The sequence below is a fragment of the Eubalaena glacialis genome, chromosome 14 (genome assembly GCF_028564815.1).
Source record: "Eubalaena glacialis isolate mEubGla1 chromosome 14, mEubGla1.1.hap2.+ XY, whole genome shotgun sequence".
Taxonomy (NCBI): Eukaryota; Metazoa; Chordata; class Mammalia; order Artiodactyla; family Balaenidae; genus Eubalaena; species Eubalaena glacialis.
Genome location: NC_083729.1, coordinates 908,697 through 936,672, shown reverse-complemented (window position 1 = coordinate 936,672; position 27,976 = coordinate 908,697). Strand labels below are relative to the sequence as shown.

Here is a 27,976-nt window from a genome sequence, read left to right as displayed (position 1 = left end):
ATAAAAATGAACAAACGAGAAAAGATGTAGAGAAGTCTCTTTCCTCTCTCCTTCCCTGGTCCACATAATTCCCACCTCCATCCAACCTCCTTCTAGAAAATACTGCCAGTGCCTGCAAGGCCAGAGCTGCTTCTTACTTACTGGATGTTAGAGACCTTTCATTTCAACATACGAGGGAATTTCTTACTCTTGCCCTTTTTATGGGTGGTGGCATGGAATCCCATTATCCAGATGAAACATCTATTTAACCCGTTCCCTTTGGGGTACATGAAGTCTATTCCAGATCTTTTGCTGTCACAGGTCTCCATCTCTTTATCCAAAACCCTTTGGGCCAGAGGTGGTTTGAAATGTGGAAATTTGGGGATTTTTTTTCAGAAGGGCCACATGGTACATAATCCATTTACTGACTTGAACTGTCACAGAATCTTGGATAATGCCCCGCCCAATCAATATATAAAATCCTATAGCAAACTGAATGAATGTTCACAGTAAGTGGAATAAATGAAGATTACGAGTAGCCTCGTGCTAGAGAGATCAAGGAAAGAAGTTATGAAAAAATACTTTATTTTTGGAGCTTTTTGGATTGGAATATTGTGGGTCAGGATGTCAGCCTGAAGAAACAACACAGTAATAAAAAACCCTTTTTGTACATATATTGTTTTACAAGCCAGTAAAAAATATTGGGTTGGCCAAAAATTTCGTTCGGGTTTTTCTGTAACGTGGACAAACCCGAACGAACTTTTTGGCCAACCAAATATCTGTGGGGTACACTCCTAGCAGAGTAATTTCTGGGTAAAAGGGTGAATGAATTTTTAGTTTTGATGTATGTGGGCATGTTTCTGTCCAGGTGGACCATGGCAACTTGTGCTACCCACGTGTGAGAATTCTGTTTCTTCACGTGCTCAACACACAAGCTCAATAATAAGCGTATGGATCTTTTTTTTTCTGGATTTAGAGTTGAAAAATTATCTCATTGTAATTATAATTATAACCATCTCATTAGAGTATTAATTTGTATTTTTCTTTCTATGAGGGAAATTTGTTATTTCTATATGTTCTAAATACCCTTTAAAAACAATGTTTTATAACCAGTAAGAACTACTAGCAAGGTTTACTGAAAAGACTGACATAATACATTTAGAATAAAAAAAAAAAGTAAGACTTCTGCAGAGTTTGATCCATGTTTGAAGAAGGAATCAGTCAGTTAGGGCTGCTGATGGTGGTTTGACCTGAGGCCACGGACCCTCTTTGTGGTCTGCACATTTCTTGAAAAAAGAAAGGAGACAAAGTATGCAATTGTATTGTGTCTGTTTTACTTATTTTAGACTTTAATAGCTAGAATGAATAGCATGAAAATAGAAACCCCAAGCAAAAACGTTTGCTAAACTGGAGGATTTTAATTCTGAATCTGTGTTTCCTGTGACAGCTCGCCCCGCTTTTGTAATCCAACCCCAGAACACGGAGGTGCTAGTGGGGGAAAGTGTGACCCTGGAGTGCAGCGCCACGGGCCACCCCCCGCCGAGGATCACCTGGACGAGAGGCGACCGGACCCCCGTGCCCGCTGACCCGCGGGTGAGCATCACGCCGTCCGGCGGCCTCTACATCCAGAACGTGGTGCAGGAAGACAGTGGCGAGTACACCTGCTTCGCCTCCAACACCGTGGACGGCATCCACGCCACGGCTTTCATCATCGTCCAAGGTGAGAGCCGTCCACGCGGAGGCCCCTGCGCCCCGCAGCCTCCCTGGCTCGCCCTCGAGCCAGCCCCTCTGCGGCCTCCGCCTGCTCTTTCAGTCCCGGCACCTGCTTCATCCTCTCCCGTCACATCTGACCTTCGGTGGGACTTGGTGATACGTTTATTTTCCACGTGCAGGCTTTAGGTGGTCAGAGCTTTATTTTTCGGCTGTGTTCCCCACACGAATGTGGGTATGCATGCCAGTTCTCCAAGGCCTGCGTGTACGGAATCAGTATGTCTTGCACACGTCTTGGAATTTCCTTAGGGTCAATTTTTGGACATAGGGTCTGAGAATATGTATAGTTTTAAGACTTAATGCTGTGTGTTTCCAAATTCCTTAATTGACTCTGTAATGAGTTTATTAGTTTTCAAATAAATTGCCAAGCGGGACTTTGGTTAAGAAGCGCTGGGACAACACAGAAGTGTGAAATGCAGAGAATGAGTTCTTTCCTTCTCCTCTGTCCCCACCAATTCCTCTGTCCCCAGTGGAAGGCACGTCACTAAAAGTTGGTCCTTAATCCCTCCTCTGGCCCTTTCTTTGCACGTATGACCATGCAGTCATGTCACTGGTTTTTACCTTTTTTGATTGTGGTGGTTGCTTTTATAAAAATGGAATTATATTGCATGTATTATTCTGTAGTTTTTTTCTCACCCAGTAATAATAAAATAACTCCTGTCACTATGCACAGTTGCGCTAGATGACATTTTATGCCATTTGCAAATATTAGTTTAGGTTGAGGAGTGAGATGAATCTCTTCAAGTCAGGCCCCTTCCAGGAGCTGAAGCAGGTCATTACCTTGTTCTGTGTTGTAGCCTCAGTGCTGTTAAAGTAAGAGTCTTCTGCACACTTGTCAGTGTGATGCTGAGACGCACCCAGCGTTTGGTATTCTTCCTTTTCACTTTCCGGCATCTTCCTCTGCTCGGGATGCTGCACCCACAGTCAGGGTCCTGGTAGGACTCTGAGGGCGGGCGGTGTGCCTTCCTCCAGGGAAGGAAAACGGCGTTTTCACCCAAAGCTGTCTCCTAAATGTTGCGTTTCCAACGTCTTTCCCTCCGGAAGCGCTTCCTCAGTTCACCGTGACGCCCCAGGACAGAGCTGTCATCGAGGGTCAGACAGTTGAGTTCCACTGCGAGGCGAAGGGCTACCCACAGCCAGTCATCGCCTGGACGAAAGGAGGTGAGGTGTCGGGCAGGACGGTGACCCAGTCCCTCTGTCCTTCCCTTCCTGGAACTCGGACCCCCCAGGCAGGCTGGCGCTGGCTGAACCCAACGTGACCCAGAGCTGCGGGCACGTCCGGTCACCAGCCACCCCCTCACACACAGGACAGGAGACCTGTCCACACCGAGGACCTGGATGTCAGGCCCATCTCCTCCCGAGTAGTGTGGGTCCCGCCTTCAGTGTGCACTGAATTAGCCTCTTGAGCAGATTTACTAGTGTGCAGATAGAACTTTCTAGAAACTGGTGGTAGAATATATGTACTGTATATATGACTTTCTCACTTGAACTCTCACAGTTCTCTTGCTGCTCCCCAAGAGGTGTTGTGACTTGATCACGTTAATTCCTTGGGTGGGACCCCAGCCGATTTCTCCAGCTGGGAAGCTGCTGGGCACACGATGTGGGGAAGGCCCAGCCCGTCACCCCAGGGGGGTGACAGCAGCCTGGCTGGGAAGGCTGCGGAGAGGCAGGTGCCAACATTGGTAGACCATCAGGGTCTGCCCCGGCATCGAGGGGGTGACTAGCCCTGGACCAAAGGGCACCACCATCCCTTCCGCCCCTGAGGGGCCATTTCCAGGGATCCTGGGAGCAACCTGGATGAGAGAAGAGCTCCATGTTTTCGGGAGGGGAGGCTCATCCCTACTTGGGGAGCTGCTTGTCTTTAAACAACACCAGCCCCATCCCCTTCCCAGCCCGCGACCCCTTCCCATCCCTCGTTCCCTTTCCATCCCCCATCCCTCTATGCCCAGCCTGGGACCGGCCTCTCCCTGTCTCCGAGTCTGCATACCACCCCGGCTCTTCCTTACTTAGCCCTCGACCCCCTGGTCCCTGCCCCTTGCTCCTTCTCTGGAGAGTCTTGGGGGGGCAGGGTCTGTGTGCTATTTGTCCCTGAACTGTCGCACACGCACAGGTGTGTGACAAAGGCCGGGACGGTGACTCCAGGCCAGATCTGGGGAAGACAAGCTCTGCGACCCCTTTGTCCCTCAGTTAGGGTTCTGCCTGACCCTGAGGCTCCCGTCTCCCACCTCGAAGGCTAGGCTTGTGTCCACGTATCCCTGTCACTGAGAGTGCATCCCCACCTTGCAGGAAGCCAGCTGTCGGTGGACAGACGGCACCTGGTCCTGTCGTCAGGGACCCTTCGGATCTCGGACGTCGCCCTGCACGACCAGGGCCAGTACGAGTGCCAGGCCGTCAACATCATCGGCTCCCAGAGGGTCACCGCGCACCTGACGGTCCAGCCCCGAGGTAGGCAGTGGTCCCGCACCCCTCCCTGCGATGGACCGTCCCCCGGACTCGCATCCCGAGGCCATAGCCGTAGCCCGTCTCTCCCATGTCGGCAGTGAGGATACTGCTGCCTGTGGGACACTGGCACGGCCAGCTTCTCACAGTAAAGCAGGTCACGTTATGTCACTGTGTCATCCCTGCCTTCCCTGGGGGTGAGCGAGGTGGCCCCGGACCCAGCAGCAGCGGCTGACCTAGGAACAGGCCCCCATGTCCTCTTGGACGCGAGGTTCTGCCTCCTGCTGGCCCCGGGTCCCTGTTGAGAGCCGGGAGAGGAAGGCAGGAGAGGTGATGACCTGGGGGGTGGGCGCGGAGGGGGGCTGCCTGCAGAGGGTCCCTGGGGGTTGGGGCCTGGGTCTGCTTCGGTGGATGGGCTCTGGGTCTGCCCTCCGGTGCCGAGCAGGCAGGACAGTGGGCGGCCCGTGGGTGAGGTCATCAGCCAGTCCCCTGCTTCCTCCCGTCACCAGCTCTTGGTGGGGGGGGCTTGGACTTGGCAGCCCCAGGCGGCCCCGAGCAGACCGGAGCCGTGCGGACAGACCAGATGCTGCCGCGCAGGTGGAGGGTGGCAGCCCTGGACCGTCCCTCGGTCCCGTCCGGCTCCTTCGCTCCAGCAGCTGCGGCGGGAGCGCTCCGTGCCCTGGGCCTGCCCGGACCGAAGGCGGGGCCTCTGCTCGCCTGAAGCTTTTGGGACAAATCAGGAGTCTCCCGGGTTCTCCATGTGTGTCAGCCCGTGTCCCTTGCCTTGCAGTCACCCCGGTGTTCACCAGCATCCCCAGTGACACGACGGTGGAGGTGGGCAGCAGCGTGCAGCTGCCGTGCAGCTCTCAGGGGGAGCCTGAGCCCGCTATCACCTGGAACAAGGTAAGGGCTGCGGCGTGTGGCTGGGGGCAGGTGCCCCTGCCCGCTGCTTCTCCAGACCCCCTGTAGCTGGAAGGCAGCCATGGTGTAAACAAAATGAGACAAACTTTGGACAAGCTCCTTTACGAGTCCTTCTTGGTGACAAAAGCAAAGAAAACCCTTTTGTTAGATCCTTGGTCCCGTAATCACTAGAGAAGGTTTCCTGTTGCTTCATTTCTCTGTGGTGTTGTTATTAAGCCCAGTAAAGAAATGAATGTCAGTGTTTCATTGCAAGCGTTTTAATATGAAACTTGTCCCTGGAGGTCGTGCCGTGGTTCCCCGGGAGGGAAGTGCGGGTCCTCAGGGCCCTGGAGCCTCGGCCTCGCCGGGTGTGGCTCAGGCATCCTGGCTTCTCCCGCGCCAGGTGCCCCTGCTCTGCACCATCCACCCCAGTACACGTCCCACGAAGGTTGCCTTCTGTGCCCACGCCCCGGCACGCGCACCCCAGAGATCCAGGGAAGTCCCCCAGAGTGAGGTCTTGGGCTTTTTTGGGTCTTTTGCAAGCAGGTAGGAGAAGTTCATCCCCTTGAATTTGCATCGGGCGAGTTCCTCCCAGCGTCGGTGGGTCTCAGCACAGCCACCGTGATGGATCCGTTAGTGAGGTCCTGACAGATGGCGCCCCTCTCCAGGGTAAACGCCTCTGCTCCTTAGTCTGACCCCACTATTTCTTCCATTTATCTTGCTCCAGGACGGGGTTCAGGTGACAGAAAGCGGGAAATTTCACATTAGCCCCGAGGGATTCCTGACCATCCACGACGTGGGGCCTGTGGACGCCGGCCGCTACGAGTGCTCGGCCCGGAACACGATCGGGCAGGCGGCGGTCAGCATGGTGCTCAGCGTGCATGGTGAGCTCGCGGCACTGACGCTCCACGCGCGGCCAGAGGCGACCGAGGAAAGCAGGGAGTTTGGGGGTTCGGTCGTTATCAGAAGACAGCACATCCCAACTTGGCAGGGCGGTGGGCGGGGCCCTGCTGCCCTAGGCTCTGCAGGCCGATGTGGTCGTGCCCTTGGAGATCTTTCCTCGCTCTGGGTTTCGTGGTTGGTTTAGTGGTCACCCAAACCCCCTCATATTCTACAACATGTAATTTACAGTCACCATTTGGCAAAGCACAGACGTAGTTACTGCTGTGAAAGAATCCCGACCCCTTCACTCTGTTTTCTCTCTGTTCCGGGCGTGCGTGGCCTTGGTGCGGTCCTGGTGTGTATTAAGTCTTCATTTTAAGCCCCCAAATAATCAAGGACCGTTCCCTTCCCTGGATCTGGTTGGTGGCCCTGGAGCCAGGCAGACCCCAGCTCTGTGCCAGCCTGCAGAGCTCACCCAGGGCATCCCCTCCAGCCCCACCATCTGGTCCATCCCGGTGTTACCTCCATCTTCCTAACACTCTCCATGTGTTCTGGGCCAACAGGGTAAAATGCACAGCCTGTAGCTTTGCATAAGGTCTTTTTTAAAAAATATTTATTTATTTGGTTGTTCTGGGTCTTAGTTGAGCTCGCGGGCTCCTTAGTTGCGGCACGCGAACTCACAGTTGCAGCATGCGTGTGGGATCTAGTTCCCTGACGAGGGATTGAACCCGGGCCCCCTGCATTGGGAGTGTGGAGTCTTAACCACCGCGCCACCAGGGAAGTCCCTGCATAAAGTCTTACAGTTCGACCCAGACCTGCACTTTGTCTCCAGCTCTGTCTGTGCCCTGCTTTCACCTCCCGGCCCCCAGCACAGAAAGCCTGAGTTCTCGGGTAACAGAGCCTCCACACCCAGGCCCTGCCTCTGGACGATCCCCCAGTTCCTCCCGCAGGAAACATCCTCCACCTGCATGTGCGTTCCTGCCTTTTCCACTTTAATCACCTAATCTGCCTTCTCCGAGGGCTGGTGAGCCTCAGACTTGCCTGGGTGTGGTTAATTTATATGCCGACCCCTCACGCCCCATACTCCACACTCCCTGCACAGTGCCTGGAGCCTGTGGGCACCTGCAGACAACAGTACAGGCAAAACTGGAAACCTTTTTTTTTGAGGGGGGGAAATGTTAAATGACCTTATTTTCCCATTATATTAGAGTGTGAAGTGATTATAAATTAAATCGGTGAATCTCCTGACTTAAAAACAGTGTTTTTTTCAATTAATGTTTATTTTTATACTTGAAAAATAATGTTACTTTAACATGAATTCGTTATACATGAAGTTTAAAAATAATCTCCCACCCATAATCCCACTCCCCAAAAATAACCACCCTGAACATTTTAGTGAATTTCCATTACCCTTTTTTTAAGGCATATAAATAAGTGTTTTTGGATTATTTTTCTGTGATCATTGCTTGAAGAAAAACAAAGTCAGTTTAAATCATTGGTAGTAATGAAATATTAGGGTAATAAAATTATGTAAGATTGTTCTGTCCATTTGTCTTAACACGTGGCATAAAAATATTAGCTTCTAAAAATTAGTAAATTGGGGGTCTGTTTGAGATCGGTGTCAGGAGGGCATATGTCCCAGTCTGGAGGGGTGTGTATCCCAGAACCAAGTGAAGGCAACATTTCAATAAGGACATTTTCAACCGTGTCAGATTTTCCAGAAGGGTTGAATATTTTGAAGCAAAAGGATACCGTTTATTAAAATGCATGTTGTTGGTGACCTGGCATGAGACATTTTGAAAAATAAAGATAAAAGATTGGTTGGAACAAGGTTATTTTATTTAGCAAACTCTAAACGCTAGAAAAATGTCAATATTAAGTGAAAAAGGAATGAAAAGAGGAAAGTAGAAAGGGAGCCGTAGCTTCATAGGTGTCAGGTTTAGCCGAGTGTGCCTGAGTGTGCGTGAACATATGTGCATGTATGTACAGTTATGTGTGTGCATATATGGTCATGTATATGTGTGCACATGTGGTCGTGTGTGTGCGTGTGCCCACATGCACACATGTTGGGTGTAAGGATGTCTGATCCTTCCTTGAGGGGATAGAGTGAAGGGAGAGCAGAGTCTCGGGAGGGTGAGTGGGCTGAGATCCAGCACCCAGGCAGGTTGGCCTTTGATGGGAGGAACACACAGAATCCACTGGAAGTTAAAGCACCACACTCTCCGCCCAGCAGGGCAGCTGCTCCGGTGGGCCTGAGTCAACGCCTCCCCTACTGGGCGATGCTTTGGTAGAAGAACTTAAGTGTTTTAAGTTACAGCTACCTTGTCCTTTTATGGGGTATCCCATGATCTTAAAAATTAAGCGTCTGCAACTTCCATACAGTTTGAAAACAGCTTCTCATAGAATTTGTGATGAAATAACTTAAGGTTTGGTGTGAAAAGTAGAAATAACATTGGAGAAAAGTATGCCTCAGTCTAAGTGACATAGAGTCTAGACATTTTTCTCTGACTCACTTGTGTGCACGTTGTCCGGTGACATGCGACCTCACATTTCCTAGTTCCCGATGTCAGTAGGAACGGGGACCCATTTGTAGCCACGTCCATTGTTGAAGCAATCGCGACGGTGGACAGAGCCATAAACTCTACGCGGACGCACTTGTTTGACAGGTATTTGCAGAGGCGGGCGGGGCTTCAGAGGGTGATTCTCGTACGCAGTTTTCACCTGTTTGATGGGAATAAAACACTGTTTTAATTTGAAAATCATAAACAGTGTTGGTGTTAACTTTGCTGGGGGTTAAGATAACAGAAAGATGCTCCTTTCCAAGTAGAAACTGAACTGTGATTCACAAATGGAACATTAAAAAAAAAAATTCGACTCATTATTTTGGCTTATTACTCAGTGATTTGGCAAAAACAAAATATTTCATAAGCCCTTCGTGCATTTGTTCATCTTGGCAATTCCAAAGTGTTTTTTCTGCATGTGAACTGAAATAGTATATTGGTGTTTTTTTCTATTGACGTAATTAATTATCTGTTTTTAGTGTCTTTTGGTTTTGTTCGTTTGTTTTGTTGCCTTCCGCTTGGGATAAGTAAGGTACGATACCTTGTGTCTGTAGAAACGTAGCCACAGAAATATTTAAGAGCAATAATTCTCCTTTGGGCGCGAGTGACCTTTGTTCTCAGTCATCTGTTCCGTTCTTCCCTTTTCTTCCCAAACACCCGCTAGCCGACCCCGCTCTCCGAATGACCTGCTGGCCTTGTTCCGGTACCCACGGGACCCCTACACAGTGGAGCAGGCCCGGGCCGGGGAGATATTCGAGCGGGCGCTGCAGCTGATTCAGGAGCACGTGCAGCACGGCCTGATGGTGGACCTGAACGGAACGAGTCAGTACCCGGGCGGGGTCCACACCCCGCAGATCCCTCCCCGTGACGACGTCTAGCCTGTCGGGCCCGGGGTCTGTGATGATCCTGGTCACGTGCGGGTTGCCTTGAGCTGGGACAATCCTGTGGCTCCCCAGGTCTGATGGGAGACCCGGTGGTGACGTGACATGTGCGCAGCACGGGTGGTCGTGCTGTCCTGGCCCCCGGGCTCTGACCATCGGGGCCTCTGGACAAAGGAGAGCCCCTCGGAGGCCGTGGGTCCAGGTTGGGGCTGTTAGAGAGGACGTTGATGGAGCCCCAGCAGGTGCTGCGCAGACGGTGAGGGTGAAGCCACCCCCTCCTCTGCCCGCTGCAGGGGCCCCGCCTGTGAGCCTCTGCAGGGCCGGAGGGGGATTAGCGCCCAGACAGCGTTTAGGAGGAAGCGTTTTCCTTGCTGGCTCTTACAGCCGTTCAGGACTTCCTCAGGGCGGCTGTGACAGAGCAGGCGTGCCAGCCTCGCCCTTCTCTCTGGGGAAGCGGGAGACGCCAGGCTCTCAGGTCTGAGCCCGACGCCAGATGGCGACGGCAGCCCAGTGTCCTGTGCCTGCAAAGCCCCTTTCTCGTGCAGGCCACCAGCGCTTGTGTGTCTGACTGCTGCTCCCCCAGCCTGGGAAGTTTCACCCCGGCTCTTTACTGCTTCTGTACATGGGTGCTTAGCACAGTGTCCTCTGCAGAGGGGAGCTGCCACCTGTCTTCTTTAAACGTCCATGGGCGTCGGTCCCGATGGGAGAAGTAAGATGCGTGGTGACCACCCCGCAGCCGTGTGGGGAGCGTAGGCCCCGCGTGTGGAGCCCCAGGCGCCCGGTCCGGGAGAGCTTGGCGTGGGAGTTGGTGCGTCAGGTCCTTGCCGGCCTTTCCTGCTGGAGCCTCCTCACCTCCCTGCTTTTTCTCCCCCGGGTCCCGGCACTGCTGCTTGGTCCGGCAGGCCCGGCTGGGAGGGGCCGCGGGACAGCGCTCGTGCCCGCCTGGTGCCCGGGCTGCTGAGGCGTGTCTCCACCTTCTGTCCAGGTTACCACTACAACGACCTCGTGTCCCCGCAGTACCTGAGCCTGATCGCCAGCCTGTCGGGCTGCACGGCCCACAGGCGTGTCAACAACTGCTCGGACATGTGCTTCCACCACAAGTACCGGACGCATGACGGCACCTGCAACAACCTGCAGCACCCGATGTGGGGCGCCTCGCTGACCGCCTTCGAGCGCCTGCTCAAGGCCGTGTACGAGAACGGCTTCAACACGCCCCGTGGTATCGACCCGGGCCGGCACTACCACGGGCACCCGCTGCCCATGCCCCGCCTGGTGTCCACGGCCCTCATCGGCACCGAGGCCGTCACCCCGGACGAGCAGTTCACCCACATGCTCATGCAGTGGGGCCAGTTCCTGGACCACGACCTGGACTCCACGGTGGTGGCCCTGAGCCAGGCCCGCTTCTCCGATGGGCAGCACTGCAGCTCCACGTGCAGCAACGACCCGCCCTGCTTCTCGGTGGCCATCCCCCCCGATGACCCGCGGGCCCGCAGTGGGGCGCGCTGCATGTTCTTCGTGCGCTCCAGCCCCGTGTGCGGCAGCGGCATGACGTCGCTGCTCATGAACTCCGTGTACCCCCGCGAGCAGATCAACCAGCTCACCTCTTACATCGACGCCTCCAACGTCTACGGCAGCTCCGAGCACGAGGCCCGCGCCATCCGCGACCTGGCCAGCCAGCGGGGCCTGCTGCGCCAGGGCATCGTGCAGCGCTCGGGCAAGCCGCTGCTGCCCTTCGCGGCCGGGCCGCCCACCGAGTGCATGCGCGACGAGAACGAGAGCCCCATCCCCTGCTTCCTGGCTGGCGACCACCGCGCCAACGAGCAGCTCGGCCTGACCAGCATGCACACGCTGTGGTTCCGCGAGCACAACCGCGTGGCCGCCGAGCTGCTGGCGCTGAACCCGCACTGGGACGGCGACACCGTCTACCACGAGGCCCGCAAGGTGGTAGGGGCGCAGGTGCAGCACATCACCTACCGGCACTGGCTGCCCAAGGTGCTGGGCGAGGCGGGCATGAAGATGCTGGGCGAGTACCGTGGCTACGATCCGGGCGCCAACGCCGGCATCTCCAACGCCTTCGCCACAGCCGCCTTCCGCTTCGGGCACACGCTGGTCAACCCGCTGCTGCAGCGGCTGGACGAGAACTTCCAGCCCGTGGCGCATGGCCACGTGCCGCTGCACAAGGCCTTCTTCTCCCCGTTCCGCATCGTGAACGAGGGCGGCATCGACCCGCTGCTCCGCGGCCTGTTCGGGGTGCCGGGCAAGATGCGCGTGCCGTCCCAGCTGCTCAACACGGAGCTCACCGAGCGGCTCTTCTCCATGGCGCACACGGTAGCGCTGGACCTGGCCGCCATCAACATCCAGCGCGGCCGCGACCACGGCATCCCGCCTTACCACGACTACCGCGTCTACTGCAACCTGTCGGCCGCCCACACCTTCGAGGACCTGAAGAACGAGATCAGGAGCCCCGAGATCCGGGAGAAGCTGCAACGGTGGGTGTTGGGGGGGGACCGGGCAGCCCAAGGGGGTCGTGGTCCCTGGATTTGAGTCTCTGCAGCCTCGGGGTCGGGGGGCAGGCGGAGACGGGTTGGGGGCGGGTTGAAGCTTGACTTCAGAGATGAGGGGCCCTGTCCGGCGGGCCTGATGGGAGGGGTGCGGAGGGGTGAGATCGTCGGGCAGGACGAGGCTGGCCCGCCTGCGCTTCGGGGAAGAGACCCTGCTGCAGTCTTGGGAGCCTGAGCGCCAGCCCTTGGCGCCGCAGGACGGGGGGGGGCCCCCAGCTGTGAGGCTTTGTCCGGAGTCCTCTCCCTAAACCCGCTATCCCCCCGACCCGGCCCGTCGCCACGTCCCCTGCACCCCCGTCCGTCACAGGCAGCAGCCTCCCCCTTCCCGGGAGAGGGCTCGCTGGGCCGGGGGCACAGAAGTGGAGGACGCCCAGCGCACGGGGCAGGGCCCCTGGGGATCCCCGGGCAGCCCCTCCTCCATGGGCCCGCAGAGGCCGAGGCCGGCCCCGTCAGGCCACGAGGGCCCGGGGTCTGGCGGGACGGGGCTTCCTGCCTGCAGCCACTGCCTCCTCCCCAGAATCTCTGCGTCCAGGTCGCTGGTTAGACAGCGTCCTCACGACTCACCCGCCCCCGCCCCTCTCGTGTCCAGTCGGCCCTGGCCCCTTAAGTCCTGTTTTCCTCGTTAATTGTTCCAGTCTCTCTGGGGCGTCTTTAATGGAAATAACCACTCACTAGAGTTTTCCCACAAGGATCCCCTGTAGCCCACTGGTCGCTGTGTACTTGCAGTATGTTCTTTCCCATTTGAAAGAACGGTTTTAAAAACAAAAAAATACTTTTCTGTAAAGGCTCATTTGGGTCATTTTCTGGACTCTGCTGCTCACTAAGAGGTAAATCACTGATGCTTCAGTCACACGCTCAACGCTGCGGTTCAGGCGTGTTCTCTTCAGGGCCTGGCCTGTGCCTTCCGGAGAAAATGACTTTTACTCCTAGTTTATCGCAGGTTGTGAATAAGTGAACATCGTGCTCTACAGTTTAAGATCTTCCGGTGTTCGTTTGCATAGCAGTGTCCGGTTGCCGGGTACTAGACGCACGCTCCCCCGGTACAGAGACCTGTGTGGCACGGCTGCTCAGCTAGGGTGTGTGGACTGTCTGTATTCTTTACGCTCGCATGCCCGCCATTGTTCTTGTCCAGGCTGACGAGATCACTTGCCCGGTGTTTCTTCCTTTGCCCAGCAAGCCGCCTGCTCTCCAGCTCAGCGCTGCTGGGGGCCGGGGGCCCTGGGCCTCGAGTTCCAGGGGCCCTGGGGAGGCAGTCAGCGTGACCCACCCCCAGGAGAGTCACGCGTTTACCCTCTTCTGCGTCAGGCCTGACTCACCGAGTGGGGATGAGACAGGCGCCCGGGCAGAGTGACGACACGGGACAGTGGGTCCCAGCTGTGGGCCAGTGAAGCTGTCAGGGAAGAGAGGCTTTTAGACGGGCTTAAGGGAGCGTGTGCTTGCACCCGTGTTAGTGGCATCCGATCAGATCTGTCCATTTCTGGGTGCACAGCGAGGGGGAAGTGTGGCCTGTGCCGGGGGGCTGTGAGCAGGAGGGTGCCCTGCTTCGGTCTGGGGTCTGCGGGGCCCACCTGTGTGGCCAGTCACCCGGGGGTGACGAAAGGGGGCCCTGCCCAGGAACGGGGTGTCTCCTTTGGGAAAAGCCCCTGCAGGCAGAGAGCCAGACTCGCAAGGCTCTTTCTGACTGTGTTTCCATCCGAACTAAAGTTCAGTATGAATGCCCTTGAACTTGGATAAAGTTCAGTGTGAACGTCCTTGAACTTGGGAAGAGTGAGGATGGCATGTCCTTGGACTGAATGCCCTTCCGGCAGCTTCACGCTCACCCAGCTCCTGAGGTGAGGAGCGCTGAGGACGGCCCAGCACGGCCCTGTCCGCAGTCAGCACCCCTAATCCAAGCAGGTGGAAAAGGCGTCTCAATTACAGGACGCACTTAAAAGGTCCAGTGGAGCTTTGGATGGCAGCTGAAACTAAGCCATTGTCATCTTCCGAGGGTGTCATGAGAGATTAGGTAAGAATGATGTTATAGAAGTTGTCAGCTCTTTGCTTGTAAACATTTATTTCTAAGGAATTGGAAGAATTTCATGGAAAAGTTTGTTCTTGAACATTTAAACCTTGCTGTCTTAGTCTTTTGTGCGATTTCTACTTAGTAAGTAGTTTCTTCATAGCAAGTATATTTTCAATATATGGTAGAATCCCAGTATTGTTTTGAAAATGTGTCTCTAGCTGTTTGTAGCTTATTCTTCATGTGTATCTATGACAAAAACACTGGAAGGGTTTACGTTAAGATGTCAAGTTGTCTCTAAATGGTCAGGAAAGGTGTGGTTTTAATCTCCTTCCTTGTGTTTTCTTGGCTTCTCTAAGCTTTGTATGATAAATATATCTGTGTGTGGATTTTATCATGCGTATATAAACGGGAAATAGGAACATATCTTTAAAACATAATGGATAGATGCTTTAAAGAAATAACTGGATTTTACTAAGTGAAGATCTGAGTAACGTCTAATAATGATAAAGAAAGGAGGATTTTTTTTTTCCCCTAGTTGCTGTGCTCTTTACCAGGTACGGCTTTGCTCAGTGAATTTAAGGCTCCGCTTGGTCTCATAGGTTGTACGGCTCCCCGCTCAACATCGACCTGTTTCCCGCCCTCATGGTGGAGGACCTGGTCCCCGGCAGCCGTCTGGGGCCCACCTTGATGTGTCTGCTGAGCACACAGTTCAAGCGCTTACGGGACGGTGACAGGTAAATGCAGATGCGCCTGCCGCCAGGTAATTCCGTAGGTGGCCGAGTGCCGGGCAGTGTTTCTGGAAAGTGGCCTGGGCTGGTTCATCAGAGGAGCTGGCCTCTGCTGGTTTTAGTGCAGATATCTTGGTCTTTGTTTTTTGAGTGGCTCACAGCAACGTTTGAGTCCATTTTTAAATGATGACCTAATTGAACCACTTAGGTCTCATCGCTGGCGAAACTGAGTGTGAGGAATATTTTAACCAGCCCACTGGGGCTTTTGCGTTTCGTGTTTCCCCTGAGCTTGCTGTCGTTCTGGGGAACGCAGGTTGTGGTATGAGAACCCGGGGGTCTTCACCCCCGCCCAGCTCACGCAGATCAAGCAGACGTCGCTGGCCCGGATCGTGTGCGACAATTCAGACAACATCACGCGTGTGCAGAGGGATGTGTTCCGAGTGGCCGAGTTCCCCCACGGGTACAGCAGCTGCGACGAGATCCCCCGGCCGGACCTCCGCGTGTGGCAAGACTGCTGTGAAGGTGGGCGTCCAGGGGCCCTGTCGCTCAATGGGGTCCGTCCTCCTTCCCGACAGTTTGGGTGGAAGCTTAATCCCCACTAACGCACAGGCTGGGATCAGCACAGCAGTGGGAACACAAACGAAACAGGCAGCTCTAGGGGGTTGCTAAATTCTGGAGTATCCATACTGAGCAGTACTGTGGAAACTAAGAATAATTGAAGTCATGATTTTGAAGAATTTGTAGTGCCGAGAGATAGGAGTTAGTAATGAGAACTACGAAGTAAAAGAAACAGACAGCAAAACTTTAATGAGGTTAGCTCCCAGTTTTTCTTTAAAACCTGTCACACGTCTGCATTTGGTAGCCTGCCTGTCTGTGCCCGCAGATGAAATATGAACGAGAAACAGCCCGAAAAGCGTGCCAGACATCAAATTTGATTTTTAGAAATGTGTGCCGTGTGTTCTGAATGTCCAGAAGAGCTTGTGTCAGCAGAGAAATGTCTACAAAACACCTTCTGAGGGAGTGGAGAGTGACAGGCGGCTGCGCGGTGCCTCACCCAGGCACCTGGGGGCCCATGAAGGTGGCGATGCCAGGCCTGCCACCGCGGCTGTCTCCGGATGCCCATCCAGGCGGCTCCTACGCGGCATTCCGGAGCCGGGTCGTAGCTAACCTCGACCGCACGTTCTCATTTGAACATAATTTTGGTTTTATTCAAACTGTGATCAGAGACCCAGGGAACATTGCAGTGGGGGGAACACTGAGGACCCATTCTGGGTAACCCCGCTCTTGTAGTGAGGAAATGCGGCCCCGAGCCTGGGGCAACACCACGGGCCACACAGCCCCTGCGGGTGAGGTGGGCAAGGAGGGCCCAGAGCCCCGGCCCCCGGCCCTCAGCCTTCGGCCGGCGATGCCCGTGGACACCAGGTGCAGAAACCAGAGTTTTCTTTTCCACCTCGTTATTTCCGCAGGAATAGCCCTGGCCAGGTTGTTCTCGCTAGTAATTAATTTTAATTAGCTGTTATTTTCATTAGTAAGTATTGAAATCTGGGTTGATGCACGTTGTGTGTGTGTGTGAGTGTGTCTGATGTGATTCTGTGTCTGTGGCTTCTCTCTGTGCATATGTATGATGTACGTAACTAATACATGGAATATGTAATATGTTAAATATATATATAATGAATACGACTTGCAACGGTGTAGGAGAATTCACATAAAAATTAAAATTTTGCTCACTGCATGCCCAAGTTTCCAAAGCATTAATTTCTCATTTTTATAGTTGTTGGGAACTTGGGAACTTGTTTTGTTTTTTTCACTTTTTTAAAAAAATATTCTGACTAGTTTATTAAGGTCACAACAGTTTTCCACACATATGGCAGAGAATTTGATTCTTGTGTTTGCAGACAGTTGTTCTCTTTGAAAATCATTGGAAAAAGCCAAGTCCTTCTTTTCAGATACAGAAACTTCATTTTCTGATAACTTTACCAGATAGATTCCCTGTAGCTGCTTAGAAAGGAACAGAGACAGGTTTTCTGGTTTTTTGCTCCAAAAGGCCGAAGTCCTCTGAGAGCCTGCATCTTGGATCCAGGCTTTGTCCTCTGTGTCACAGCCCAGAGCCTTTTCCTGCTTCAGCTGGACGGTCAGAGATTTAGGCACTTGATGCAATTTCTGACATCCTTTCTTCTGGATTCTTTTCCTCTTAAAAATAGCAGGCATAGCCCTCAGCTGACAAAACTTAAAGAATGCTTTATAAGCTTTATCTGTTTTTATTTTAGTCCAAAAGCCATATCTAAAAAGTGGCAGAAAAAAAAGAGTTATGGTTTGACAGAACCAAATGTCGATAGCTGTTATCGACACCTCAGTGTTTATAAAAGACTCACTTAACCCAAACTTTCTTAAGCTTCATCTCTTAATTGTGTATTTGTTTAATCCAAGTATGAAACCTGCACACATGAGAAACCTAAGAAGCTGCTCTTGGGAGGATGAGTGTCTTTTTCTCTTGACCAAAGTTAGGAATTTCAGCTTCTCTGTGAGGACTGATGAGTCACGGAGAGGAAGACACACACATGCACACAACTTTGAGATCACTGTAGAAGTTACTGAAATAGTGCCCGCAGCTCCCGTGTGGGCAGGACAGCAGCTCCTGTGTGGGCAGGACTGCTCCACCCGGAGGAGGGGGTCGTCGGGGGGAGCACCAGGGGTCGGGGGGCTCCAGGCCGCTCACCGGGGGAGGGGAGGGGGAGGGGAGTGGGGACGGTGCCTCCACCCCTGCCGACCTGAGCGCCCAACGTGTCCTGCGGGAAGGATAGTGATACTTGCTGAGCTGTTCTTAATGTCCCCTGCGTGGGAGTCGAGACCCTAACGTGCCTGCACTTTGCCCTCAGACTGCAGAACCCGGGGGCAGTTCAACGCATTTTCCTACCACTTCCGAGGCAGGCGATCCCTTGAATTCAGCTACCAGGAGGACGAGCCAGCCACTGATGCGGGGCCTGGGAAGATGCCAAGGTACGGCCGAGCCCCGCCGGGACCGTGCATTCTGCCAGCTGGCCCTTGGGTGTTGGGTGGGGGGGGGTGGTGTGCCTCGAGGCCACCCATGCAGCCACTCCGCGCGCCCCGCCCTCCGGCCCGGGAGCCACACACCCTTGGCTGTGTCGCTGAGTCTCCCTTGCTTCTCCCTAGCAGAGCCGGGACGCCCGGGACGAGGCTCAGTAACGCCTCGGCCACCGCATTTGAGCGCCCACCAGTAGCAGGGACCAGCGACTTCCGGGAGTTTGTCCTGGAGATGCAGAAGACCATCAGGGACCTCAGGAAGCAGGTTGGGCGCTCCCCATCCTCACCTCCCCGGCCTGCCCGGCCCCTCTCCACCCTTGGGCCCGGTGTGCGTTTCTCCTGTGACGGTGAAGGGAAGATGCTGCCCACACACCCCTGGTCCTCGGTCCCGGAGCCTCCAGGGAGGTCACTTTTGTCTCTCTGCCCTTCTTTGTGGCTTGGCTCCAGCTGGGCCACACTGAGCTGCCCTTGGACTTCCTGGGACCGGGGACCCTCGGCCGTGGGCTGCCCACTGGCGCGTTGGGTGAGGGGCGCGGGTTCCCCCCGAACACGGGCTGTGAGGGGCTCAGGGTCAGGGCCATGCAGAATTCAAACCTCAAGTCCTGCCCAAAGCCTCCTCTTCAGGGATGACTGTTAAACCTCTGCTCCCAGGGTGGTCAGGAGGTTTTGATGGAGGTCGGGTCCCCTTGGATGCCGGAGGGGCACCGGCACATCCGTACTCCGGGGCTCTTCCCTGGGGGTCTGCAGGGTTCGCAGACAATGAATGCTCTCCCCTCCGCACCCCGCCCCTGCCGTGTCTGTACGGGGGTCTCAGTGTGATGGCACCTAAGTGGGAGTGAAGAGTGAGATCTCAGGTTAACAGGACGCATGCAGATCTCAGAAGGTCCTAGTGAGAAGGGCTTCTGATGCTGTGGAACCTTCCAGAGACAGGCCTGCGAGTGGGGGATCTGTGCTGCAGGCCACGTCCTGCTTCTGGGGGCGTCTCAGTCCGCGGGCTTGGAAGACGTTTGTATGTTCCGTTCAGCCACGGGGAGAAGTGCTTCGGCTGCTCTGCATCTGCCCTGTGCTTGCCCTGTAGCTTCTCCTCCCGCCTCGGGGTCTGGGGACAGAGTTGACAACCTCAGGTGCTAACAGACTCGGCCACAGTCGGGGAGGAAGGGCGGGCCCCAGCCGGCCTCCCGCTGGGTTCAGGGCCCGGACAAGAAGCCCTTTGCCTGGATGGAGCTGGAGACAGAAAACCCAAGCAGATCCTGAGCTGACTGCACAGCGTGTCCTGAGGGCCCAGGGTGGGGGCTGCACCCTCGGATGAGTGTCCAGGGCCAGACAGCTGACCCCCGACCCCTGAGAGTCCACAGGGAGTGGCGGAGAGGCCGGGTCGCTCTGCACAGACGGGTCAGGCTGACCGGAGAAGGGGGATGCAGGACGGGGCGGTGAGAGGCTGGCCACCCCATGCCCAGCAGTGCCCGCCCCACACCTCGTTTATCAGTTAGTTGAGACTCGGAAGACCCGAGCGAGGGTGGGCTAAACGAGGTGGAAGTTTACTTTCCTCTCACGTATCCCAGAGGGAAATGGGCCGGGGCTGCCGGACCCTCCACGGTGCAGAGGCCCAGGAGTTTCCAGCCTCCGCCACCCTGTCAGCGCCTCCCTCCCAGCAAGAAGGTGGCCCCAAGCAGGGGCCGGCGTGCGTCGGGGTCAGCAGCCAGTCACAGCCCAGAGCTCCTTTGAGAAGCTGGCGCAGAATGTTCTCGTCACCCAGCCCTGTGCCGGCATTCTCTTCGCTGCTTTCTAAGGTTTCTCTTCTCTTCCTTACCGACTACTCACCGTAGTTACAGTCGTGCACTTCTGGCCTCAGACACGGTGGAGGTCAGGCTGTTCGTGCACTTCTGGCCTCAGACACGGTGGAGGTCAGGCTGTTGCCATGGAGCTTTTGGACAAACAGCTGCCAGCTGCCTAACGAGTAAATCTGAGGTGCCAGGAAAGTGCTGTAGAATATTCACCTCGGTCCCCGTCCGTCGTGAGGCATCGTTTCAAGTGAGGGAGCAGGTGCGCAGTACCCGAGCCGCCCGCTGCATCCGAGTGACCAGCGCTTCTGCTTTGCCGCAGATAAAGAAACTCGAGTCTCGGCTCAGCACCGAGTGCGTGGATGCGGACGGCAGCCCTCGCGCGGACGGTGCCGCGTGGAAACGGGATCCCTGCACTGTCTGTGGATGCCGCGTGAGTGCGGATGCCGCGGGGGACCCGGGCAGGCAGCAGGGCGGTCAGGGCGCTCAGCGGTGGGGTCCCCTCCCACGTCCCTTGAGAGCTCAGGGCTCCTCCCCCGGAGCCGTTGTTAAAGGTCGACACGGACATCACTGCTCCTGGTCGGCGCGGGGCTGTCCACACGGGCGGGGAGGGGCTGGTTCTCGGTCCTGGAGCAAGTGGACAGAGGGGGCAGCAGTGGCCGCGGGGGAGAGGGACCTGGCCGCTGCCCAGGCTGGGCGGAGTCTTGGGGCGGGGTTGGGAGCCAGGACGGGAGGATGGCGGGTGGGTCGGTGCAGATGGGGAAGGGACTTTGTGCCCTGGCCCTGGAGGAGCGGGGGTCCGTCCGGTGTCCCTGGTGGTTGTCAGGTTTGGGCACAGCCCTGTCCTCCCAGCTCCTCTCTAGCCGGTCCTCCTCCTGGTTGACACCCAGGGACGTGATCCCGGGGTCCCCAGTGGGAGGTCAGAGCTGGGGGTGGGGTGAGATGCAGGGGCCGGGTCCCCAGGACTGATGGGCTCGGGCGCCATCTCTCCTCCAGGACGGGCAGGTCACCTGCTTCGTGGAGACTTGCCAGCCAGCCGATTGTTCAGCACCCGTGAGGGTCGGCGGGGCCTGCTGTCCTGTCTGCCCAGGAGACTCCATGGGGAAGAAGCCCTGAGTGCCTCTGAGCCCTGAGCTTCCCCCTCGTCCCCTGGAGAGCGAGGCCGGAACGGGCAGTGCAGGGGACAGGGGACAGCGAGGCTGGGACGTCTTGGGGCCACGGCACGGAGCCGTGTCGGAACTCGCCCAGCGGGCTCGGGCCGGAGTGTTCGCCAACAGACCACGGTGCAGACACGTGTCCTAACTTCATGTTAGATTTCTCAGGTTTTTATTTAATTTTTTCTAAATGAAAAATTGGTGCTACTATTAAATTGCACAATTAAATCATTTAGGCTCCTAAATTGATTTCACCTAATATCACCGTTTCTTCTCAACTGAAAGTTAGTCCCGCTTGGTTCTGGCACCAGGAGCTTGCAGAGTGGAGCCGCCAGAGGAGGGACACGGGATTTGCAAGAAAATCACTCTGGCACACGGAGCAGTGTCTGCGGAGCGTGTTGGGTGACTGGTCTGGGCAGTGAGCGCATCCCCCAGCCCCGGCCCTCGGCAGCTCCCAGGGCATCGCCTGGACCCACAGGGCGGTGACCCCGCCGCCTGTAGCAGCAGCACGTCCTGCGGCTCCCGACTCCTTCGCCCGGGATTGGAAAGTTTTTCAGCCGCGTTTAGAACAGGTCCGCGTTCACCTGTAACTTGCACGCACGCTGGCTGGTGTGGACCAGACGTGAAAACCCTCCGCTCCACACCACGGTACCTACTGACCTGCGCGGCCAGCATTATCCACGGCCAGCGCGCGCTCTGTCCCACCAGAGCCCACGGGAGGGCCACAGTGCTCTAGATTCTTCCTCCAACGGGAGGAGTTCGAATGTTGGGAACTTTCTAACTTCAGGTTGTGTGAGTGCATTGAAGAAAAACAACCAATCCCTATACCTCATTTCTATTTTCACAACGTGTGATGTTTTATGAAATTTCGCCCATGTTTTAGTTTTAGATACATCAGAAAAATCATTTCCACTCTGCAAAAGTTCTCGTAGGATTCAGTGAAAAGCAACTTCCATACCTCATGGTCTCTGTCTTTTTAACTGACCAAAAGCCTCCTGTCTTGTTCCAAATACAAAGTGGTGTGTGTTCTGAGAAACGTGTCCCTGGACATCCTGCTCAGTTCCGCAGACCTGAGTGTCCACAGCGAACCGGGTCCTGTGCTGGGCACGGATACAGCGCCCACCTGCCCTTCCCACGGGAGACCCTCGAGGACCCCGGCCATCTCGGTCCGAGGGGCCGAAGCCTGTGGCCCCTGTGGAGCTCATCACAGGGGGCGGGGGAGGGAGGGCAGGGCTCCCGCCAGCATCCAGCAGGTAGCGGGCAGTTTGAAAGCCTGGTTTCAGCCCAGCACAGGCCTCCTTCCCGGCCACAGGGGACCCCAGTGCCTGCCCTGCTAACATTCCAGCCCGAGGACTTGACAGCAGCTTAAACACGGTCGGCTTGAAGTCTGTCCTCACACATCACTAAGTGATCAGTAAAAACTCCAGTGTTTCACGGGCACGGGACTTCTTTTGAAATAATAACTCACACTGAATAAATAACCAAATCTTGGAACCAATCTCTGTAAGCAGAAAACAGATAACTTTGTCTGAAAGTTGATGGTTATGTAAGTTGCTCAGGGATAAAATCCCGCCTTCTGGAGTGTTTTGGTGTCTGAAGGTGCCCGGGAGGTTTATCTGTGGTTTCATGCAGAGGGTGGGTTTAGACAGGCAGCCCAGGATGGCGTTGTCTAGCCCGACAGGAGGCTGACTGATTCACAGAGAAGTTCTGCGGTTGCGGTTGCAACGTCTGCAGAATCGGCCGTTTAATGAGGTGGTGGGAGGGGCCTGGACATGCCTCCAGCCCCGTGGGGAGCGGCGTGTACATATTCCCTGACTTTTCTAACCCTTTGCCAGGAGCAAGTGCCTTTCTTCTGTTCATTGTAATCAGTCCGTCACCAAAGAGACGTTTGCACTATGTAACGATGCCTTTCAGTTCCAATAAATGGGCCACATTTTCAAACGGAGAATGAGTGTTCTTTTCATGAGCCGATCCCAGAGGCGGGTCCCCAGGGGAGCCCAGGGACTCTGCATGGACCACCATTCATAGAAAAATGTGAAAAAGGAAGAAAAACAAGGGGATTAGTTAAATGGAGGCTGTCCTCCCCTGTGGCTGGGATGCTGTCCTGTGGACGGAGCTGACCTCCGTGTTGTGAATTTTGGGCAGGTTGGGGGCAAGCTCCCAGGAGAAACCCAGCCCCTACCCCACCCCCAAGGTTTCTGGCTCTGTGGCCAGAAACGTGTGACTGTGCGACAGCTTTCCAGCCCCTGGTGCCCTGGGTCCAGGCAGGAGAGAGGATGCCGTCCTGAAGGGACCTGGAAGGGATGTGAGGGTGTCTTCGCAGGAGCTGGAAAAATCATGACTCTTTATGGAGTTATCACAAGAAGAAAATTGAAAGGGAAAAATTAAGTACTGAATTTTTTGAATTTGCCAAATCATTTCAAAATTTGTGATGAGACACTTGAACTTTCACGATCCTGCCTCACTGCAGGCAGTGCTGAGCCTGAATCCTCTGATGGTCTCCTGGGGAGCTCGCCCAGGTCGCAGGGGAAGGTGAGGGATTGCATGGAAGGACTCGAGCAGCTGTCCTTTCTTCGAGTGACAGATGTCATGTTACGTACGTTTTTGTGTAACATGAATAAACTTGCGCTCCATGTAATGTTGGGTACTTCAGGATTGCCATGAGCTGGAGCTTGGGGAGCAGGTACCCAGGTAGAGTGGTTACAGAAGGACGTGTGGGCTGAAGGTTGATAGAAAGACTGGACGAGGTGGATGTGGAGGCCAGGCTGTGGACCCGGAGCCAGACCTGCCTGGACTTCCTCTCCCTCCCCCAAGACCCAAGACCAGCACCTGTGCCATGTGCCGGTCACACCTGGTGTGCCGACCACACCTGGGATGGATGGCGGCCCCCTGGCCCATGGAAGGACCATCAGTCAGTCTGAGCTGGGGGGTGGGATAGAGCAGTCCTCCTTCGGCCAGGTTCTGAGCAGGCACAGTGATGGCGTGGTGCCCTGACCCCCTCCCCAGGGGTCACCTCCCCTCCTCCACCCGGGGTGCACAATCCATTCCACTCAGCTGGAGGCCACCTCTGCCAGAGGCTGGGGCCCGAGGTGCAGAGGTTCATCTCACCTGGGCCACCTGCAGCTCACCTGCTCTCCACCCCTCGGTCAACAAAAGACAAATTAAATGAGGCGCTTTCCTGGTCAGAGGTTGACCCAGGTCAACACAGGGCCAAGCGTCCTGTGCCATTTCAATTGAAATGAAATGGATGATATAAAGTTGGCAAAAAGCGTTTGTATCTTGCTTTAGAAAATGAGGAGAGAAGAAAAATGGTACAGATGAAGCGGTTTGCAGGGCAGAAATAGAGACGCATGTAGAGAACAAACATATGGACACCAAGGGTAGAAAGCGGGGCAGGGGAGGGTAGTGGTGGTGGGATGAACTGGGAGATTGGGATGGACATGTATACGCTAATACGTATAAAATAGATAACTAATAAGAACCTGCTGTATAAAAATAAAATTCAAAACTTCAAAAAAAAAAAAAGAAAATGAGGAGAGAGATTGATATAAAAAAAATCAAGAGAGGGATTACCTATGAGAAGAGACCAGGTGGTAACTGGAAATATACACATGAAGGGATTCTGAGATGATTATGGTAATACCTAATTTCTTGATCTTGGTGGTTTTCATGAGAGTTTCTTTACAATAATTTATTAAGCTGTCAATTTATTTTTAGGTAATTTTTTGCATATTTTATTTCATAATAAAAATCTGAAGTCATTAGAAAGATATTAAAAAATTAAGCAGTTTTAACAGTTGGGGAGCAGGGAGATATGTGGGACCTCTCTGTACCTTCCTCTCAATTTCGTTGTAAGCCTAAAACTGCCCTTAAAAAAATAAAGTCTTATTTAAAGGAAAAATGAGGAGAATGTATGGAAACATCCCTCGTGCCTTCTTAAAATATTCACACCTGTTTCCTGTGGGCAAAATTATGTGCTCAATGACGTAAATAGTTGTGTTTTGTTTGCCAAATGATTTGCCAAAAGATTCTTCCTTATATGTATATGTATAGCTGATTCACTTTGTCATAAAGCAGAAACTAACACACCATTGTAAAGCAATTATACTCCAATAAAGATGTTTAAAAAAAAAAAAAAAAAGATTCTTCCTTGTGCTTAGAGAATGACCCAAAAGCATTTTTTAAAAAAAGTATTTTCTGACAGAGTTTCAGGAAGTCATCTGAGTATTTTTTTTCTGGTTTTACCACCTCATCACCATCCACAGCTGTAGCCATGAGACCCTAGAACCTTGGAGACAGGAGATGGGGGAGCAGGACAGAGCATGTCAGTGATTGGGGTATGGAGTCCTCTGTCCCCAAAGCCACCAGAGCCTTGCATTTCCCAAATCCCCACCATGGACGGTTGGGAGCCTCGGCTTGAACAGCTAACAGGTTGTCCTGTAATTGCAGAAGAGGGGATATGGGCCCAGAGGCGGGGGACCTGCACCAGGCCACCCGCAAGTGGAGGGCAGCCCTGGGGCTGAATCCAGATCTGACTCGGCCCTGGGGCCCCCCCGCAGCCAGCTTGTACCGCGACCTGTGTCCTGTCCCATCGGCTCCTCTCTGAAAAGGCTCCTTCCCGCTGGGGCGTCCCTTTGGGCTGCCATCCTGTTTTCTTTAACGTGGCTACTTTGACAAAGGCCCTGAACAGACGACATTCTTGCTTCCTCAGGTATTGAGTGTTAAGGCTTTATGCTTGAAATCTTCAAATTGTGGATTTGCCTTCTTTTATGCTTATGGTAACAAATACTCTCAGACCCAAAACCTGGAGGCGTTGACAGCGAGGCAGCATGTTTGAATTTGGAAGGTTCCAGAAGCTCTAGTGGTGCTTATTTTAATGTTTGTGGGATTTGTGAAAAATAGCTCAGTCTTATTTGCTCTTTCAGTGTCTGGATTTCTTTCTCCAGAGACGGGGTCTCCAGAGGAAGGAAGACTGCCAGAAGGTCTCCATGGTCTTTCCCATAGCAGCCTTACCTCCTGCCATAAACGTTTCCCTAACTTAGCAGAGTGATCTCAAAGTCAGGTTTTTTTCCCATTATAACTCTGAACATCAGCCTAATGCTGGTCTAGTCGGTTCTGCCAGGAAGCCCCGTTTTTCAGAAATAGCTTCTTTATGGGCACTTTGGTGTTACTGGGGAGGGAGGGGACTGTCCCTTTGTGGCTTGCAGGGACTGTTCAAAGGTAGAACCGTGAGTCCGGTGTGGCTTTTCTGTCCGGGAGGTTTGGGGAAGGAGAGGGGTAGGAATCTTCTGATTTTCATTATAACTTTCTTTCCTTTTCCAACATTAAGCATAATCTTAAGTATCATGGAAAATGTTATTTTTGATGTGTTTTATCAAAATCGAATCTCTCTGTAATGGTTATTAACCCTCGATTGAAAGCCCTAAATTTCGGAGCTGCATGACATCGTTGTTACATGCTTTTCCCATTACCTTCATCCTTCCTGGCACCCAGACGGATTCTCCTGTTGTTTTATCTTCGAGCAAAACAAATCAGGGTACACAAACGGAGCCTCTGCTGGATGACTTAATTTGCAGCTGTTCTCACAGGAAGTTCCTGGAAAACATTGGTGTTTGTGTTCTTTAAAAATTATGGCACCAGAAATTAACTCAGAGAATAGCCACGGTCATCATTTCTTGTAATCGTGATTCAGCATGAGTAAAGTGAGAGGGGACAGGATGCTGGTGCTGCCTTGGCCGTGTGTCTGCGGAACATCTCATCCGGGCTGGGTCTTGCCTCTGCTGCCCGTGGCCCCCAGCACCCACAGAAGTCGGGAATCGTGGACCCAAGACTCAAACCCACTTCTTCTGACACTGAGGCCAGTACTTTTCTCATTTCACCAAACTTAGAGAAAACAAACGCCTACGTTGAATTAACACTTTGATTCATGCTGTGCTTCACCCAAGATGCTGCTAGAAGTGCCTAATTCATTGAATGTTCCTCACACGGGGGGACAAAATTCTGTAACTTTGGGAATCTGAATGCTTGAAATATGATTTCTTATTTGTGCTGAACTACTATCCTAACTACGCTTGTATTAGCTTACCAAGACACTGCACCCGGGGCCATACATGTGTGTGTGTGTGTGTGTGTGTGTGTGTGTATAGTTTAATTCACACCACCTGTTCCTGCTGTACAGACAGCTGGGGGGTTCATACCGAGTGCCTGGCACAGAACCAGGCTCTAACACAAGTGCCATAGGCATGTGGTTCTCTTTCTGGCCACTCGGGTACAGCTGTGCTCCTGGAGACGTCTGGCTTAAAGACCGATCCCCCAGGTTCCACATTTAGTTCTCAGAATAACAGTAAGCAGTAACTTGTGTTTTCATGCAAACAGGAAGAAGGAAGAGGAGGATGAAATATTTCATAGGCTGCCTGAATTTAAAGGCAACAGAGTTTTAATGAGAAACTCCCTCATTGGACTCAGAATATTTTGAAACGAGAGGCCAACGGCTGACACCCCAGGTCTTGCAGAGGCCGGGATACACCTGGACACAGCCTCAGCCCCCAGCCTCCTTCCCGTGTGACTGAATCCCACCCCCCCCCCGCCCTGTACCCCTTTCCTGCTTTTGTGTCTGCCCTTGTCCTTATCCGCCTTACGTGAACTATTCCCATGCGCCCCCTGCCCACTGCTGACCACCTGAGCCCCTGGCGACCGACCTCCGAGAAAGTGCCGGTGGGAGCAGGGGCGCCTGTCTGCCTGAGCTGCTCCGCGGACTCACCCATTATCGTTCCTGAGTTCAGCTCTACGTCCTGGCCACGTTACAGACTCCGTAGCGACCCCCTCTTACCTTTATCTCCATGAATTCTTACTTGGTACATACATACAATAGAATATTACTCAGCCATTAAAAAAATGAAATAATGCCATTCGCAACAACATGGGTGGATATAGAGGTTGTCATACCGAGTGAAGTAAGTCAGGAAGAGCAAGACAAATACCGTATGATATCACTTATGTGTGGAATCCAAACTGTGACACAAATGACCTCATTTACAAAACAAAAACAGACACACAGACATAGAGAATAAACTTACGGTTACCAAAGGGGGGAAAGGTTGGGGGAGGGATAAATCAGACATCTTGGATTAACAGATACACACTACTATATATAAAAGAGAGACCCAACAAGGACCTACTGTATAGCACAGGGAACTGTACTCAGTATTCTGTAATAACCTATATAGGAAAAGAAGAGATGTATATATATATATATATATATATATATATATATATATATATATAACTGAATCA

The 27,976-nt window shown here is 53.6% G+C and overlaps 1 protein-coding gene across 4 annotated transcripts in view; it reads left to right on the top strand.

The window, feature by feature from the left end:
• The window catches only part of PXDN (peroxidasin), a 66,371-nt gene extending 43,740 nt beyond the window's left edge, over window positions 1-22,631 (top strand). For 2 of the 4 annotated variants that reach the window (XM_061211329.1, XM_061211328.1), the window contains 14 exons: window positions 1,427-1,699; window positions 2,794-2,910; window positions 4,036-4,194; window positions 4,979-5,091; window positions 5,816-5,972; window positions 8,528-8,636; window positions 9,196-9,353; window positions 10,398-11,901; window positions 14,575-14,709; window positions 15,017-15,225; window positions 17,583-17,703; window positions 17,878-18,013; window positions 19,852-19,962; window positions 20,526-22,631. In XM_061211329.1, coding sequence (XP_061067312.1) covers window positions 1,427-1,699; window positions 2,794-2,910; window positions 4,036-4,194; window positions 4,979-5,091; window positions 5,816-5,972; window positions 8,528-8,636; window positions 9,196-9,353; window positions 10,398-11,901; window positions 14,575-14,709; window positions 15,017-15,225; window positions 17,583-17,703; window positions 17,878-18,013; window positions 19,852-19,962; window positions 20,526-20,645 — 3,422 coding nt within the window. In that variant the 3' untranslated portion in view covers window positions 20,646-22,631. The remainder of the gene's footprint in view (window positions 1-1,426; window positions 1,700-2,793; window positions 2,911-4,035; window positions 4,195-4,978; window positions 5,092-5,815; window positions 5,973-8,527; window positions 8,637-9,195; window positions 9,354-10,397; window positions 11,902-14,574; window positions 14,710-15,016; window positions 15,226-17,582; window positions 17,704-17,877; window positions 18,014-19,851; window positions 19,963-20,525) is intronic. The other 2 variants (XR_009703835.1, XM_061211330.1) reach the window with 2 other exon arrangements.
• Window positions 22,632-27,976: the final 5,345 nt, after the last annotated feature.